General features: G+C 49.5%; 2 protein-coding genes across 2 annotated transcripts in view; both read left to right on the forward strand.

The window, feature by feature from the left end:
- The window catches only part of ZNF185 (zinc finger protein 185 with LIM domain), a 42,839-nt gene that overhangs the window by 21,291 nt on the left and 4,748 nt on the right, over positions 1-16,800 (forward strand). Inside the window, exons 14-18 of the mRNA XM_065900499.1 lie at positions 1,925-2,122; positions 4,268-4,378; positions 5,413-5,493; positions 7,463-7,534; positions 8,595-8,697. Of these exons, the coding sequence (XP_065756571.1) occupies positions 1,925-2,122; positions 4,268-4,378; positions 5,413-5,493; positions 7,463-7,534; positions 8,595-8,697 (565 nt within the window). The remainder of the gene's footprint in view (positions 1-1,924; positions 2,123-4,267; positions 4,379-5,412; positions 5,494-7,462; positions 7,535-8,594; positions 8,698-16,800) is intronic.
- LOC136142719 (protein LTO1 homolog) lies at positions 14,116-14,670 on the forward strand. The gene is made up of 2 exons (XM_065900998.1): positions 14,116-14,163; positions 14,305-14,670. The coding sequence occupies exons 1-2, from the start codon at positions 14,116-14,118 to the stop codon at positions 14,668-14,670; spliced, it is 414 nt and encodes a 137-aa protein (XP_065757070.1).

A 16,800-nucleotide genomic window follows, 5' to 3' on the forward strand; every position in this document is an offset into this window, starting at 1 on the left:
CAGTGGAGCTGTCCCAAAGTTGAGGAACTCTACCCTACTCTAACTTGGTTTGATTCATCACAGTACAGGAAGAGGTGGTATAGTATAGTGAGCACGGACTCCTGTGCCTGGCCTCAAGCCTAAGCTCTGTCAGTTACTTGCTATGCGGTTTTGGGTATCGTACTCATCTATGTGCTTCAGTTTCCTTACTTGTGGAATAGTGGCCTAATAGATCCTACCACGCAGGGTTGTTGTGAGGGTTAAATGCGTTTGCATGTAGGACATTTCCTGGCACAAAGTACTACATAAATGTTGGATTCTCCTTTTATAAGAAGTCACAGCCAAATAAAGCAGTCCCAGAGGACTGTCTCTTTCCACCAGAACTATTTAAGGACACTCAGAAAGCTGGCCTCTGGTCCCTTTACCAGCCGTATTGGCCTGACTTCATTTAATAAGATAGATTAGCTCACCTTCTCCCCACTAAATTTGTGTTATTAGACTTTACATCTAAAGCATATGCTGTTTTCCTCTGTGTTGCAAGTCTGGGATTTTCAGGTTTCTGTTCTCTCTGCATTAAGAACAGGTGAACTTTAACCACATTTGTTCTCCGCAGACAACTGTCAACCATTGGAGGAGTGTGATGGAGGTAGCACAAGAGTCGAAGGGGCTGTGTTCTTCCACGTAGAGAGTGTGATTGTGTCCAGAATTGTCAGTAGCTGTATTAGGTTTCTGGATCTTTGGTCTGGTTACAGCCACAAGTATTACCTTCCCTATCTCTAAACACTTGACTTCCAGGCAATTCATTAGGGGCCTGGAAGACCTCTGGGTTGTTACACTGCTCAGCAAGACTTCCCGTGACTGTTTTACTAAGATTTCCTTTTTATTCATCCACTTGTCCATGTGTCGCAGTGGACATCCAAATTGCTCTTTGCTGAGAATCTTGGCTTTATTCACAGACTTGGTGGGGATAACTTCTATTACCGTAATTCTGTAGGGGATATGGGTTGGTACAGGACTCCGATTAAGTCCATGGTAAAGCTAGCTCAGGGCTTCCAGAATTGGGAAACAAACTCTTAAGGCCTTCTTGGTTTGCCTTCTTTAGCTCAAGCCTGTATGTCACAGGCAGAGGTGGGGTGGGTGTGTCCGGGCACTCTGGGGTAAGGGGCTGGCACTATCTGAGGAGAGCATACCCTCCGAAAGGTGTGAGCTCCACGCCCCTTGCTATTCCAGCTTGAAGGCAGCGAGCCTGCCTGCCTACTAGGGGATTAACTTCCATGAATAGAGCCCCAGGGCTGGAGGTGGCTGGTGGTGTGATCTTGTCCTTAGATGGCCCCACCAGCCATTGGAGGCAGGCTGCTGCTGTTAGGAGGGTTGAGATCGGGATGGGCCAGGATCAAGGTGATGGTGAACTAGATACTCACCTTTTGGAATGCTAGCCTCATGTTCTCAATAATCTCACTCAGTCTTGGCCCCGGCCAGTGGGCCTATGACATCTTTGGTGCTTGAGGCCACCAGGCAGCAGCGCCGTCCCATGGGACATGGAGAAGGCGGCAGCACTGAGAACAAGGCCCTCCGAAGCACCTCAGGGTGGGGATGGTGATGGCAGGGATGTGCAGGGGTAGCTGTGATGTGAGGCCAGGAAGGAAGTAAGAGCTCCCAAAGAGCTTGATGCCAAGGACAGCAGGGAAGGCGCTCCCCCCTTGCTGGACTGAGGGGGTGACAAAAGCATCTGGGCTCAGGCTTCGTGTAATACACGTGAGGACAGCCATTGTTGGTGGGAGGGGAGCAGCGGCGCTGGGGTCCCCCTGAGGAAGACACGAGCTCTCCCCGAGGTGGGGGCCGTGCCGGGCTCCTGTCTGCCCCACCTCCTGGGAGAGGAGCCTGCTATGGCCACGGGAGGGGATATCGGTGTGTAGTCGGTAACCAAGGGCTTATTTTCCCTCAGTACCTTGGCTGATTTTGAGGAGGAGAATGTGGTCACCAAGGTGGGAGACGCCTGGCAGGGGAGGCCTGGAGCCCAGCAAGATGACCAGGGAGACCCAGCTGCACCCACCCATGAGGCGGCAGACCCCAGCAGCCCCGAGCAGCAGGGCAGCCCCAGGAATCCTGACCAGCACCTGGAAGTGGACAGCCAGGCCAGCAGGTAAGGGCCACTCTGTGCTGGACTCCTGCCTGCCTGAACCTGACTTTTGTCAGGGCCCATAGCCCAGAGCAAGCCCTAACACGCTAGGCATGCCAGCTACCTTCTGCAGGTGTGATGGGCTAGGAGCCCATGGGAGGCTGACAAGCAATGAGTATCCCAGGGTAGATCTCTGTGGCCTGAGTTTGGAGCCACAGTACCAAATCTGTTACGCCAAACCTGACAGAGAAGGTGCCCAGAGAACCACGCTATCTGGTAGCCACAAGGAGCGTGAAGACCTGGCTTGGCAGGGATACGGGGTGCTTTGCCATTCGTGGGGCTGGAAGATTTCTAAGCTGTGCCTTGTATGGTACCATTTCAGTGTCCTCTTAGCTCTACAGAGATCTTTGCCCAAAGTGGTCATGAGTTTGGGAATAACCCAGAGACGATATACAAGTACTTCACATGAACCAGTTGTAGGTAGCGGCCATACACACACTGAACACGATGGCCAGGCCCCCAAGCACGCCCTCAGGAAGCAGACAAATACCACAGCAGTAACACCACAGAAGGAACCATTAGGATTTGCTGCGTGCTGAGAATGTGCAGGCCTCCTTCTCATGCTTTATGTGTCCTCACTCATTTAGTTCTCACACCAACTCTATGAGAGAGGTGCTATTATTATATCTGTTCTATAGTTGGGAGGCTGAGGTGGAGGGACGTTGAATAGCTGGCCAGTAGTCACCCAGCCAGGCAGTGGCCTAACAGGGATTAGAACCCCGGCAGTCAGCCCAGAGCCTGTATTGCTAATCACTGTGCTATATCCGCTGCCTCTCCATTTTTTTTTTCTTTTTTTTTTATTTTGCGGTACGTGGGCCTCTCCCCGCTGTGGCCTCTCCCGTTGCGGAGCACAGGCTCCGGACGCGCAGGCTCAGTGGCCATGGCTCACGGGCCCAGCCGCTCCGCGGCACGTGGGATCTTCCCGGATCGGGGCACGAACCCGTGTCCCCTGCATCGGCAGGCGGCCTCTCAACCACTGCGCCACCAGGGAAGCCCATCCGCTGCCTCTCCATTTTTGATAAGCCGGCTTCTCCTTGTGCTTCAGGTCTCCTTGCCCCCTCAGCTCTTCTGTCCCCTCGACTATGCTGTTTCCTTCCTCTTGTACTCAGTCGTCTTCTGACTGTCTGGTCCTGTACTTTATCCCCCGTCTGTCTCTCCACGTTCCCATTGGGCCTTCCCTCCCAGCCCGTCAACCTCCTTCAGTCTGCATGGTGCATTCCTGTGTCCTAGAGTGACATAGGACTAGGCACAGGGTGACCGGGCACATTGAGGCAGGGTACCTCACCCAGCCCGGGGTGACAGGGCAGGTACTCTGGGAATGGCTTCCCCGAGGAGAAAGTAGTGTCATGTGCAAAGGTACGAGAGCGATCAGGTCCACGTGACATGGTCTGGGAAGATGAGGCTGGGAAGCTGGGCAGGTGCTGTCATGATTGTTCTCTACCCTCCCCACTCTTAAACGAGTTGAAGTCCTGGGCACTGGATTCCAAGCCAGGGGCTGTGTGCTACGCCGAGGGGTGGAGATTCAGAAAAACCATTATACCTGTCAGTCTCCTGCTTCTTCTTATGGTAGGTGACTTCCAGAATGAGGTCCATTCACATCTCTTCCTTGGTGACACCTAAATTCATTTGTCCCTCTCTCCCTCAGCCTTGTGCTCTCCAGAAACTTCACTGGAGGTTGGGGGCAGGGAGCTCATTCCAGGAAGGGGCTGCCCCACCCACTGAGGAGGTGAGCGGGGCTGTGTCTGTCAAGTCCTTGCTAGCCCCATAGCTCTGCTGTAACCAAGTGAGTCATAGGCCAAGGCCCTTGGCTGCAGGGATAGTTCTGGGCACACACTGGAAGGCTGGGGTTTTGCCACCAACTTACAATGTAACCTGGGTCACATAGCCTGGGTTTCCTCATCTATAAAATGAGTACTTCTACCCATTGATCTCAGGAGCCTCAAGGAACAAACAGCTGAGTGATTTTCAAGGCTTGTTTAAAAAACGTCAGCGTTCTTTTAAACTCTTTGAAGTGGCAGTCTCGGCATTAGCCCCTGATAACCCTGCTGGACCCTGGAAGGCACCAGCTCTCAGTGTCGACACCCTTGCTGCTCCCTCCACTTCTTTCAGGGTGAGGAACCCCTCAAGCTGTATGGTCACTGTTACTGTCACTGCCACCTCTGAGCAGCCTCAGGTTTACGTGCCAGGCTCCCCAAGTGAATTGGAGTCTAACTCAACCAGGTAAGAAGGGACAATCTGGGAGATGTTCTGTGGGCTATTCCCTCCCTGGAGCTAAGGGACTCGGCTTTTGTCCCACGTTACTTCCCTGATATTAGCTGTAGTACCTGCTCCAATTCTCAGCAGCCCATTGGTCGAGGGGCCACAGAGTGTAGCCCAAGTTCCCCTAATATAAACTCCTGTGTGTGGGCCTGAACAGAGTCTCCCAATGAGAAGCTGAGGTGGCACTTCCTAGGGCTCTGCCATCCTTTGGACCTTGCTAATGTTTCTTGGGGAACATGCTTGTGAAGTCCAAAGAAATCCCTTTGAGGTCAGGGCCTATGTCTGTCTCTCTCACGTTATCTGTTGTGAGAAGAGGCGCATAACCACTGCCTCACCTGAGCTTCTGTCCTCACCTGCCATCTTAGAGTGCAGGAAGGGAGCCATTACAAGGAGGCTGAGTGAACTGTGTGTGTGTGTGTGTGTGTAGGAGAGATCAGAGGAGCGCCTACTGCCACCAAGCCAGCAGGCTGGAGTGCAGAGCATGAAAGTGGGGCCAAATTTGGTGTCATGGTGAGCCCATCGAGAGGTAGACCTTGTTCCCAAAGTTGCCAGGGGCTTGTCCAGGGTGAGGCAACTTCCTGAGCTCACCCTGGAGCTCCAAGTGTGGGAAGGGAGAGGTTGGACTGCTGCTGGAGATTTGACAGTGTAAGATGAGGCTTAGAGGTGATCTCAGTCCCAGGCAGAAGGGAAACAAAACGTGGTCAGAGAGGAGAATGGAAAGTCCACTGGACTGAGGTCTCAGGAGGGTAGCGTCCCACCGCTGGCTGCGGGGAGCATCTTTCTAGCGCTCTCACATCCACACACAGCAGGCTGTAGTCATGGGCTTTGAGTTCAGCCCGAGTCCACGGTGCGCCCAGGCATTCCCATGAGCTCCTGCACGTCCTTCAAACAAAATGGGGGTCCTTCCTGTCCTGGACCCCTGCTTTGGGTCAGGCCCAGTCCCCTGGAATCTTCCAGTATACCTCTTTCTGTTCTGCTGTGTTTTTTTTCTACAGCAAAGGGATTCTCTTTATGAAGGATTACGTGAATGCTGGTGAGGTATCTTCCGGGAAGCCACTGTCTTCATTCTACAGCAGGTGAGAAGTCCCAGATCTTTCCATGTCACGGCCTTCTCCTGCCAGGCCCTGTGTTGTCCTCATTCCTGCATCCCCAGTACCTCATTAAGTACTTCACCCAGAGTACCTTCTGTGTAATCATTTATTGAATAGGTAGATGATTTAATTGCTCATGGACAAGATTTATGCATTTCCAGACGTTCTACCTGACTCGGTGCCTTTGCACTCCCCTTTTGTCATTAACTCATCCTACACTCCACTTCCAGCACCAGCTGTTTCTGCCTGTATTTGTTTCTCGGTAGACTACAGGCTTTCTTTTGTGAAATCCTGAGAGCATCACTCATGATAGAGCTGGTGAGGCCCCTAAGAACCATCTAGTGAATTCCATCCTGTTCCAGAACTCAGGGCTCCTCTCTTCAGCTCGCATGCTCCTTCCAGCATGCCAGGTTGCCTCATTTGAACACACATTGCTTGCTTCCGGATGCCACCTCAGCTGAAAACTAACCCACACTGAGACAGTGTATTCCTGGGATTTTTTTTTTATGACACGTCCATCACCCCACTGCTAGGGTGAGGATTTTAGTAACAGAGAGGTGCATCCTGGCCTTATTTCAGGATTGGGCCTCTGGGGACTCCAGACCAGCTTTCACTGCTGCTGTGGAATGATGATCATGGGCGTAGGGGTCAAATTCAAGTGCCTGCTCAACCCCCATTTGTTGGGTCATTTTGGAGAAGATGCTCAACCTTTATGAGCCTCAGCTTCTTCACTTGTAACTCCTTAGAGTGATTTTTCCTAGTAGCTTTATTGAGTTATAATTGATATATCATAAAATTCACTCTTTAAAGTGTACAGTCCAGTAATTTTTGGTATATTTACAATGTTGTGCAATCATCATCACCATCCAATTCCAGGACATTTTTATCACGCAAAAAGGGAACCCCAGACCCGTTAGCAGCGCCCCCAGCACCACAAGCCACAGCCCCTGGCTACCACTATTTTCTGTCTCTATAGCTTTTTTCAGGGAGGTGGTTTTTTGTTTTTGTTCGTTTCTTTGGGTTTTTTTTTTGACATGCCACGCAGCATGTGGGATCTTAGTTCCCTAGCCAAGGATCGAACCTGTGCCCGCTGCAGTGGAAGCTCGGAGTCTTAACCACTGGACCGCCAGGGAAGTCCCCTTGTTGTGGTGCCATCTAGCGTTTGCCTCTATGAACTCTGTCCATCTCCTGGTTTTTCTTCTTCCAGTCCCACCAGTATTTTGTTTAATGGGGCACTTAGAGTTGTGTAGTCCAGCATGTTTTCGCCTTTTGCTTTACCTTCCAAGAGGCTTAGAGGTAAGCTTAAATCTCAAAAGAAATCAGAAGCTGGGCTGAAATTCTGGCTCACCCCTTACTCCAAGCATGACCTTAGGCAGGTCACTTAACCACAGAAGGTCATCACACAGCTCCTGTTAGCATGACAGCTTCACTAAGCCATATCCCAGAGCTTGTAGCTAGTTGCCCTTCCCTGGAAATAGTTTTTTTGATCATTATTTTTTATTATTAAAAAGTCATATTATTGAAAAATGAAGATGCGAAAAGGAAAAAAATTAAAAATCACCCCTAATTCCACTGTGTAACCCAGCACAGTATTATGTTGGAATGTTTCCTTGTTTTTTTTGTTCCCATTCTTAGTTGATTCCTGCAGTGAGTGGGCCCCTGGCGATTGTCACATTATAACCAAGGGCCGTATGTGGGGAGAAAAGCCATGGTCCTTTCCCACTGGTCCGTGAAACTGACAGTTCTCCAGAACCCTAGCCACCCCCTTCTCATCTTCCTCACCACAGCAGGTCTTCTTTGCCCCCAGTGTAAGAGCTCTTCTCTGAGAGAATTATGCCTCGTTGGCACCAAGTTCATTTGCCATAACAGATGATGGCTGGTCATGCAGAGTCATGTGTTAATCAGCATTCTCCACTCATGACTGCTCTCCTCTCTCCCATCACACTCCCTGCAGCGTCAGCAGCATTGAGGACTCACGCAACATGGAGAAGAAACTCCCACATGACGGTACTCCATACTCTGAGAGGTAAGTCTGCTGTGTTACCAGGGAGCTCACAGGTCTCCAGAAGGAGAAACAGGTAAGGGAGATTTACATGCTGAAAGTCCATTTGCTTTTGTCTGCCGCTTTGCTACTTCTGGTCCATTTCCAGATGGGATGTGTCACACCACAGCATAGGGCACTGCTTCCCTCATCGGGGTGTCACACTTGTGGCAATGAAAGCCTTTGAAACCAGCTAAGACCAAAGGGCAAAAACAGTGAGTTAGTGGCAAAGCTAGGGCTAAACCCCAGGGCCCTGAGTACTCCCAGGTAAGGGGTGTTTCTACTCTGCCATCTGACTAACTGTGGGCTGGGACTGGTGGTGGCAAAATAGGAGGTAGGAACAGGGCTGTGACGAGGGCAACACTGTCAAGAGCCTGAGCCCTGGACCAGCAGCAAGGCAGGCAGGGACTTTTGACAGGTTCTGTCTGAGGAGGAAAACCAGGGGGTGACTTGAGGAACAAAGGCAGGGATCCTGGAACTGGGGAGATACTCAATCTACAAGTCGGTGTCTAGGACTTCAGTATGAGGTCCCAGCAGGCTCTGCAGCCACACTGATTTTGTGATAGTCCTTGGACCCATGCTGCCTCTGTGATACTCCAGGTAGGACTCAGTGCTCCCAGGCATGAAGAGAAGGGCCATCAAGACAAGGGGCCAGGTAGAGCATACAGAGACGTGTCTGCTGTAGGAGAAGACGTATGTCTTCCTATTCTAGGTGGGAACAGCCCCCCAAGCAGATATGCTAGGCAGAGGGATAGAGACAAACAAGCTGCCTGCAATAAGAATCAGATCGCGGTGTCCAAACATACGATAGAGAGTAGGGTGAAGATACAGGACTGGTTTCTGGAAACAATGTGACGGTCTACAGTGGGCTGCGGTCCAGTCTGGCCCAAGGCTATGTGGCCAGTTCACAGCACAGGAAAAGATGGCAGGCTGGGAATCCTGGCAGCAGCCTAAGCCTGGCTGCGTCAGACCACAGGACCTGGCTGCGTCACAGCAATAGTCTGCGTACCAGCCTGACCGCGGATTCTTGTTTTTCATTTCCCAGAACAAGTGGAGGGGTCTGTACTTACTGCAACCAGGAGATCGGAGACTGTCCAAAGATTACCTTAGAACATCTCGGCCTTTGCTGCCATGACTATTGCTTTAAGGTAAGGAAGACAGGTGGTGCTGCTGAGAACGTCATCCAGAGCTGGGGAGCCTTTATGGGTGCAGAGAGTGTGGAGAAGGCTTTATCTCTGTATGAGTGTGCTCCATCTCAAAGGCTGTGCAGAACTGGGAGCTGAATGGGCTCCCAAGTCAAAAGGAGTACTATGTGCTTAATACTTTGAGGGAAACAAAAGCATTCTTCTGGGGAAAGACTATTCCCAGCAGACAGCCAACAAGTGCATAGGCCCTGGGGCAGCAGCATGGAGTATTTTAGCTCGCATGGCTGGAATGACATGAGTGAGGGGTGAGTGGTAGGAGATAAAGTCTAAAGGATGGCTAAGAACTGTATCATGCAGGCCTTTCAGGACACAGAGACACTTTGGGTTTTATTCTGAATGCAGTTGGAACCTACTGGGTGGTTTGGATGGTGGAGAGACCGGGTCTGACTCATGCTTTTCAAAGGATCCCTCTGACTGCTAGATGAAGGAGCGAATGTAGAGGGGCAGGAATGGGAAAAGGGAGATCAGTTAGGAAACTGCTGCAGTAGATCAAGCTAGAGAAAGCAGTCACTTGATTAGGGAGTTGGCAGGGGACATGTCAGGATGGTGCCTGGATCGGGGACACTGTTTGAAAATAGAGCTGGTAGGTTGTGGCTATGAGAAAATGAGAGGAGTCAAAGGAGATTGCAAAGTTTGGGGCCCAGGCCATTAGCTGAATGGATGGTGGCACCTTTTACCGAGAAGGGAAGGACTAGAGGGGAGCAGGTTTGAGCAGAGGGAAGGCGGAGATGAGTGAAATTGAAGATGCCTCAGTGAGAGCTATGTGAGGAGCTCACATGGTCGTTTGGATATGTGAGTTTGTGTTCCAGGGTAAGGCTGGAGCTGGGAGTCCGCAGGGCATGCTTTTTCCCTGAGCCATCCCTGACCTGATGAAATCACCTAAGGTGTGAGTGGGTGGAGAGGGGGGCTGACGCTGAGCCTTGTGGCTTTCTAGCATTTAGAGGTTGGGAAGAGGAGGGGGTCCACAGAGGAGGGTGAGAAGTGACACAGAGTGCAATGCCCCAAGTGACACAATTTCTCCGAAGACTGCATTGGTCACCCTGTCAGTGGTTGCTGAGAGATCAAATGGGATGAAGCCTGAGAACTGACCTTGAATTTTGCAGCATGGTGGTCATCTGTGACCTCAGTTGGAGCAGTTTTGCTGGAGTGACGGGGATAGAAGGTTGACTGGAGTGGGATCATGTGGAAATGGACAGAGTGAGCCTGGAAGACTCTCCTGATGGGTTGGCTTTGTAAGGGAGCAGTGCAAGCAGACAGTGGGGCAGAGGTGCCAGGCCTGGGTTGGTGCAGATGGGAGCGATACAGTAGTGAGCAGACACTGATGACACAGGAGAAAGAGATGTTGATGGTGATCATGATGTACGTCTGTAGGAGAGAAAGATGGGTACCAGTTGACACATGGCAGGAATAGGAAAGGCCAAATCTCTGCGTCACATACAGAGAGGTTCCCAAGTTGGCTGGTGGAAGAATGAAGAACTTCAGTACTTGCTTCTGTTTTCTCAGTTGATTAGAAAACATGATCCTCTATGAGTGAGGGTGGGCGAGGGGTGTTGGACACTCGAGAAGAAAGGGGAGTCTGTGAAATGTTGTCTCAGAGACAGGGAGGGTGGATGGGCTGTGCAGAGCCCGCTTGAAGGGAGGGCTCGTTCGTTCCTATGGAGACCGGTCAGCATGTACTGTGTTGTTCCCTAGCCAGGCTCAGCCACAAGGGTGAAGCAGGGGCAGTTGGATTTACTGGGGCGGAGATTATGCCAGGTGAGTTGGCAGGGTTTGGTCTGTGTGCAACGGAACAGTAACAGTGAGGCGGTGAGCTGGTCCAGTGATGGAGGTTCCAGTGGTGGCAGAAACCAGCCAAATAAGCTGGAGAACATGGAAGTCCAGCAGTGGGGTGTATGACTTATTGGTTGTAACGAGATCTAGAGCAGCAGTTCTCACTCTGGAGTGTGCATCTCACACTTGACCAGCCCCTGAAGGGCTTGTTAAGACACAGAGTGCTGGGCCCCAGCCCAGTATCTAACTCAGTACGTCTGGGTGGGACCTGAGAATTGGCCTCTCTAACAAGTTTCCAGGCGATGCTGAGGCTGCTTGTCCACCTAGAGTCTGGCCAGAGCAGTGGCCGAGGTAGAGAGGGGCCCAGAACATTGGAGGAAAGGAACAAAAGGCCACGTGGTAGGAAGCTCTTCCATCTGCGTGGATCCAGAATTGACTCAGGAGTGCTGCAGGGAGAGACTGTGACATGTCATTTGGCAAAGAACATTCTGTTTCCCTGATTCCTGGACTTACATGAAAACTTATTAGAAACTATTATGAACAATTACATACCAATAAATTGGACACCCTAGAAGAGGTGGATAAATCCTTAGAAACATACAACCTACCAAGACAGAACCAAGAAGAAATTGGAAGCTTGAACAGACGAATAATAAATAAGAAGATTGACTCAGTAACCAAATACCTCTCAACAAAGAAAAACTCGAGGCTGGGTCTTCACAGGCAAGTCTACCAAACATTTAAAGAAAAATTAATACCAATCCTTTTTATACCCTTCCAGAAATGGAAGAAAGAACACTTCCAAACTCATTTTATGAAGATAGCATTATCCTGACACCAAAGCCAGGCAAAAAATTAGAAATAGAGCTACCAGATGATCCAGCAATCCCACTTCTGTGTATATACACAAAGGAATTGAAATCAGGATCTCAAAGAGGTGTCTGTATTCTCTGTTCATTGCAGCATTGTTAACAATAGCCAAAACATGGAAGCAACCTGATTGTGCGTTGCCTGATGAATGGCTGAAGAAAATGTGGTATATAGGGACTTCCCTGGTGGCGCAGTGGTTAAGAATCCGACTGCCAATGCAGGGGACACGGGTTCGAGTCCTGGTCCGGGAAGGTCCCACATGCCACGGAACCACTAAGCCCGTGTGCCACAACTACTGAGCCTGCGCTCTAGAGCCCGCGAGCCACAACTACTGAGCCCGTGTGCCACAACTACTGAAGCCCACACACCTAGAGCCCGTGCTCTGCAACAAGAGAGGCCACCGCAATGAGAAGCCCATGTACTGCAATGAAGAGCAGCCCCCACCTGCACAACTAGAGAAAGCTCACGCACAGCAACAAAGACCCGACACAGCCAAAAATACATTAAAAAAAATAAAATGTGGTATATACACAAAATGGGATATTATTCAGCCTTTAAAGAAAGAAGGAAATCCTGCCATTTGCAACAACATGGATGAACGTGGAGGACATTGTGCTAAGTGAAGTAAGCCAGACACAGAAGGACAAATACTACCTAGTACCACTTACGTGAGGAATCTAAAACGGCCAAACCCATAGAAGAGAGTAGAAGGGTGGTCGCCAGGGGCTGGGGAGGGGGAAATGGGGAGGTGATGGTCAAAGGGTACAACGTGTCAGGTACCCAAGTTAAGTAAGTTCTAGAGATCTAGAATATTTTGTCAATTTTTGGTTATATACTTTAATTACAGGGCACCCCTGTTAAACAGAGCAAAATTACGGGAGTCTCAGACCTAAGCAACTCTGGGCACATTTGGTCTCACAGAGCCAAGTGTTGGGTGAAGGGTGCAGTTGGAGTGGGTTGGGGTCCCAGGAAGGCTTTGTGAGGGAGGTGGGTCCAGAGTCAGAGGTGAAGAGGTGTCCAAGGGTATTTTCCAAGTGGCTAAACAGGTCTCCATCATGTGTACAGAGGGAATAGGGATGAAGAGGCAGGCAGGAGGCTGGCAGGCCTGGGAGGAGGAGGCACAGAATGGCAGGGATTTTAAACTTGCCTGATTGGAGCTCACACAGGGCTGGGGAACTTGGAGTTGTGGCAAAATAGGCCTGATATTCTTGGGGAATTCTTGGAATGTGGGCAGGGTGTCTGAGAGCCACCCCTGGGGTCCATGAGCACAGAGGTGAAGAGGATATTATTTTCGTAAGATCACACAGCTGCTCAGAACCGAGGGTGGAAATCCCGGTTCCGATATCAGAGCCAGTGTTGTCTCAGCTACACCCTGCAGCCTCCCAGGATATGCCATTCCATTGCTCAAGTTCATTTGTATAAACTAATCTGTCACTATCCTCAACTGTAGGTTTATCTTACCTTTGTTAGATTGACATAACATTTTAAAATACTAGTTTGTAGGGGACTTCCCTGCTGGTCCAGTGGGTAAGACTCCACGCCCCCAATGCAGGGGGCCCAGGTTCAATCCCTGGTCAGGGAACTAGATCCCTCATGCATGCCTTAGCTAAGAGTCTGCATGCCACAACTAAGAGTCCACATGCCACAACTAAGAGTCCGCATGCCGCAACTAAAGATCCTGTGTGCTGCAACTAAGACCTGGTGCAGCCAAAATAGATAAATAAATGAACATTAAAATAAATAAATACTAAAATAAATAAATAAAATGGAATACTAGTTTGTTTTGTTATATTTAGGAAGAAAGAGCAGACACTTATGGCCACAGCATCACAACAACCTTTTAGGGTCCCTGTTCTCCGCAGTGTGAGGCATGTTGCAAGCCCAGATTGTTGATTTTTTTCCTGTGTTCCCAGAGGTGACCCCCTAAACGGATCAGCACCATTAGCTGGCTAAGTTGAGGTTCAAGTCCTGGTCTACGGTAACTAGAATCACCGAGGGCTGATAAATTTACAGTGAAAAAATGGCCAGGAGGATAGCCTCATCCACCAGAGGGCAGACAGCAGAAGCAAGAAGAACTACAGTCCTGCAGCCTGTGGGACAGAACCACATTCACAGAAAGATAGACAAGATGAAAAGGCTGAGGGCTATGTACCAGATGAAGGAACAAGATAAAACCCTAGAAAAGCAACTGGATGAAGTGGAGATAGGCAACCTTCCAGAAAAAGAATTCAGAATAAGGATAGGGAAGATGATTCAGGACCTCGAAAAAAGAATGGAGGCAAAGATCGAGAAGATGCAAGAAATGTTTAACAAAGACCTGGAAGAGTTAAAGAACAAACAGACAGAGATGAACAATACAATAACTGAAATGAAAACTACACTAGAAGGAATCAATAGCAGAATAACTGAGGCAGAAGAACGGATAAGTGACCTGGAAGACAGAATGGTGGAATTCACTGCTGCGGAACAAAATAAAGCTAAAAGGAAGAAAAGAAATGAAGACAGCCTAAGAGACCTCTGGAACAACATTAAACGCAACAACATTCGCATTATAGGGGGTCCCAAAAGGACAAGAGGGAGAGAAAGGACCGGAGAAAATACTTGAAGAAATTATAGTCAAAAACTTCCCAGTGTCCGTGCCCGAGGCCCGTGGGTCTGCGGCCGCAGCGCGTGGTGCCGGAGCTCAAGGGGGTGGGGGTTGGGGGTGGGCTGGCTGCCGCCATGCCCGGGAGTCAGGACATGTTCGACGCCATCGTGATGGCGGATGAGAGGTTATGATGGTGCCAGTTACACAGCTGGGCCTTCAAAGTTAGAGCCTTTATTCTACTGCAGGCGCCACAGTCACGGTACATTTTGTGATCATCTGATGACGTTTCTCCTTGCTAGTCTCCTGAGATGTGATGGAAAGCCCGGTTTCATGGGGAAGGTTATCAGGAAGGCTATGAAGAAGGAAGTAGTTTGGGTATGATTGAAGGAAGACAGTATGGCATGTTACATGGAGCTAAAATCGGATCTGAGATCGGGTGCTACCAAGGTTTTGCTTTTGCATGGAGATGTCTCCTGCACGGCTGGGCCACTGAGAAAGACAGCAAAGAGATGAAGGTCTTAGAATCGTTGATTGGAATGATTCAGAAATTCCCTTATGATGACCCTACTTATGATAAACTTCATGAAGACTTAGACAGAATTAGAGGGAAATTTAAGCAGCTTTGTTCATTACTAAACATCCAGCCCGACTTTAAAATTAGTGCAGAAGGTTCCAGACTTTCATCTTGAGGATGACAGACACACAAAGACGAAACATCAGGGAACAGATGTTCATATGTTAAGTGTTTAAAAATGTGATTAAGGGCAAAACAATGATGGGGGATTCATTGTTTTGCAGGGAGGGTTCCAGCTTGGCCACTGAAAGGGCTTCCTTCCCCCGAGGTCTGCCGGGTGGCCTCCGTGTCCCCCACGGGGCCCCTCCACACAGGCCCGTCCTTTGTTGGGCCCTGTCTGCTCTGCAGCGTGAACGCGGCCCTGGCAGAGCCCTCACCGGGCTGCTCTTCTCTGGTCCAGCCAGGGTCCAGGCCCCTGGCTCACGGGTTCTCGTCACCTGGCAGGCCTGGCTGGATCTAGACTCGGGTTGGCTCTGGATAGGATAAACCTCCCCTTTACCCCCCGGGCTTCGGTCAGCGCTCAGAGGGATGGTTTTTTAAAAAATGAGAGCCACAGGGTTGACACGAAGCAGGTTAATGGGAAGGAGCGATGGGTACTGGACATTTATTGACCCTTGAGATGTACCAGTGCTGTGACCTGCTTCTCATGTTTTATTTAGTCCCTTCAGGAGCCCATGAGGTAGGCGTTATTCCCATTTTATAGACTAGGAAACAGGCCCAAGAGACTGCCTGGTCCAAGGGCAGTGGGCGGCAGAGCTGGGACTCCAGCCCTGTCTCCTGGTGCCCGCTCTAGAATGCACGGTCGCACCCACAGTCTCGGGGTCCCTACCCGCAGGTCCCCGCTATGCCCCGTGGAGCCCTGGGGCATCTCATGTCACTATGGACATGGGCGTCTGGCTGAGAGGGGCAGAGGCCAGCCCTGTCCCCAGGAAGCCGGGACGAGCTCTTCCTGTGTCCCCGGGTGGGTGGGGCTCTGCAGCATCAAAAATGGTCAAGGGGAGGAGACTTTAAGGCCATCGTTCTACGTGCAGAAACTTTGGAGCCTTACTGCATGCAGCCTTCCTTCTAGTGTGAGTTCTTCTGTCTTCTGCCCGGACTTAAAAGGCATCATCTGTACACGGTGCACGGCCTCAGGTGCTCCTTTGTCACAGACACCAGCAGCGCTTATCTCTGGCTGGTGGGATGGAGGGGCTCTTGTCGTCGTTTACCTGGGTGGATTTTTGTGCTTCCTAAGCTATCTGTTTAGATAATGTATTATTTTTATAACTGAAAAAAATAAAGAGTATATTTTAAAGCAGAAAAAAAATCCCTAACATGGGAAAGGAAATAGCCACCCAAGTCCAGGAAATGCAGAGAATCCCATACAGGATAAACCCAATGAGAAACATGCCGAGACACACAGTAATCAAATTGGCAAAAATTAAAGAAAAAGACAAAGAAAAATTATTGAAAGCAGCAAGGGAAAAACGACAAATAACATACAAAGGAACTCCCATAAGGTTAACACCTGATTTCTCAGCAGAAACTCTACAAGCCAGAAGGGAGTGGCATGATATACTTAAAGTGATGAAAGGGAAGAATCTACAACCAGGATTACTCTACCCGGCAAGGATCTCATTAGATTCGATGGAGAAATCAAAAGCTTTACAGACAAGCAAAAGCTAAGAGAAGTCAGCACCACAAAACCAGCTCTACAACAAATGCTAAAGGAACTTCTCTAAGTGGGAAACACAAGAGAAGAAAAGGACCTATAAGAACAAACCCAAAACAATTAAGAAAATGGTAATAGGAACATACATATCAATAATTACCTTAAATGTGAATGGATTAAATGTTCCAGCCAAAAGACACAAGCTTGCTGAATGGATACAAAAACAAGACCCAGATATATGCTGTCTATAAGAGACCCACTTCAGACCTAGGGACACATTCAGACTGAAAGTGAGGGGATGGAAAAAGACATTCTATGCAAATGGAAATCAAAAGAAAGCTGGAGTAGCAATACTCATATCAGATAAAATAGACTTTTAAATAAAGAATGTTACAAGAGACAAGGAAGGACATGACATAATGATCAAGGGATCAATCCAAGAAGAAGATATAACAATTATAAATATATATGCACCCAACATAGCACCTCAATACATAGGGCAACTGCTAACAGCTCTAAAAGAGGAAATCGACAGTAACACCATAATAGTGGGGGACTTAACACCTCACTTACACCAATGGACAGAGCATCCAA

This window comes from Phocoena phocoena, chromosome X (assembly GCF_963924675.1).
Source record: "Phocoena phocoena chromosome X, mPhoPho1.1, whole genome shotgun sequence".
Taxonomy (NCBI): Eukaryota; Metazoa; Chordata; class Mammalia; order Artiodactyla; family Phocoenidae; genus Phocoena; species Phocoena phocoena.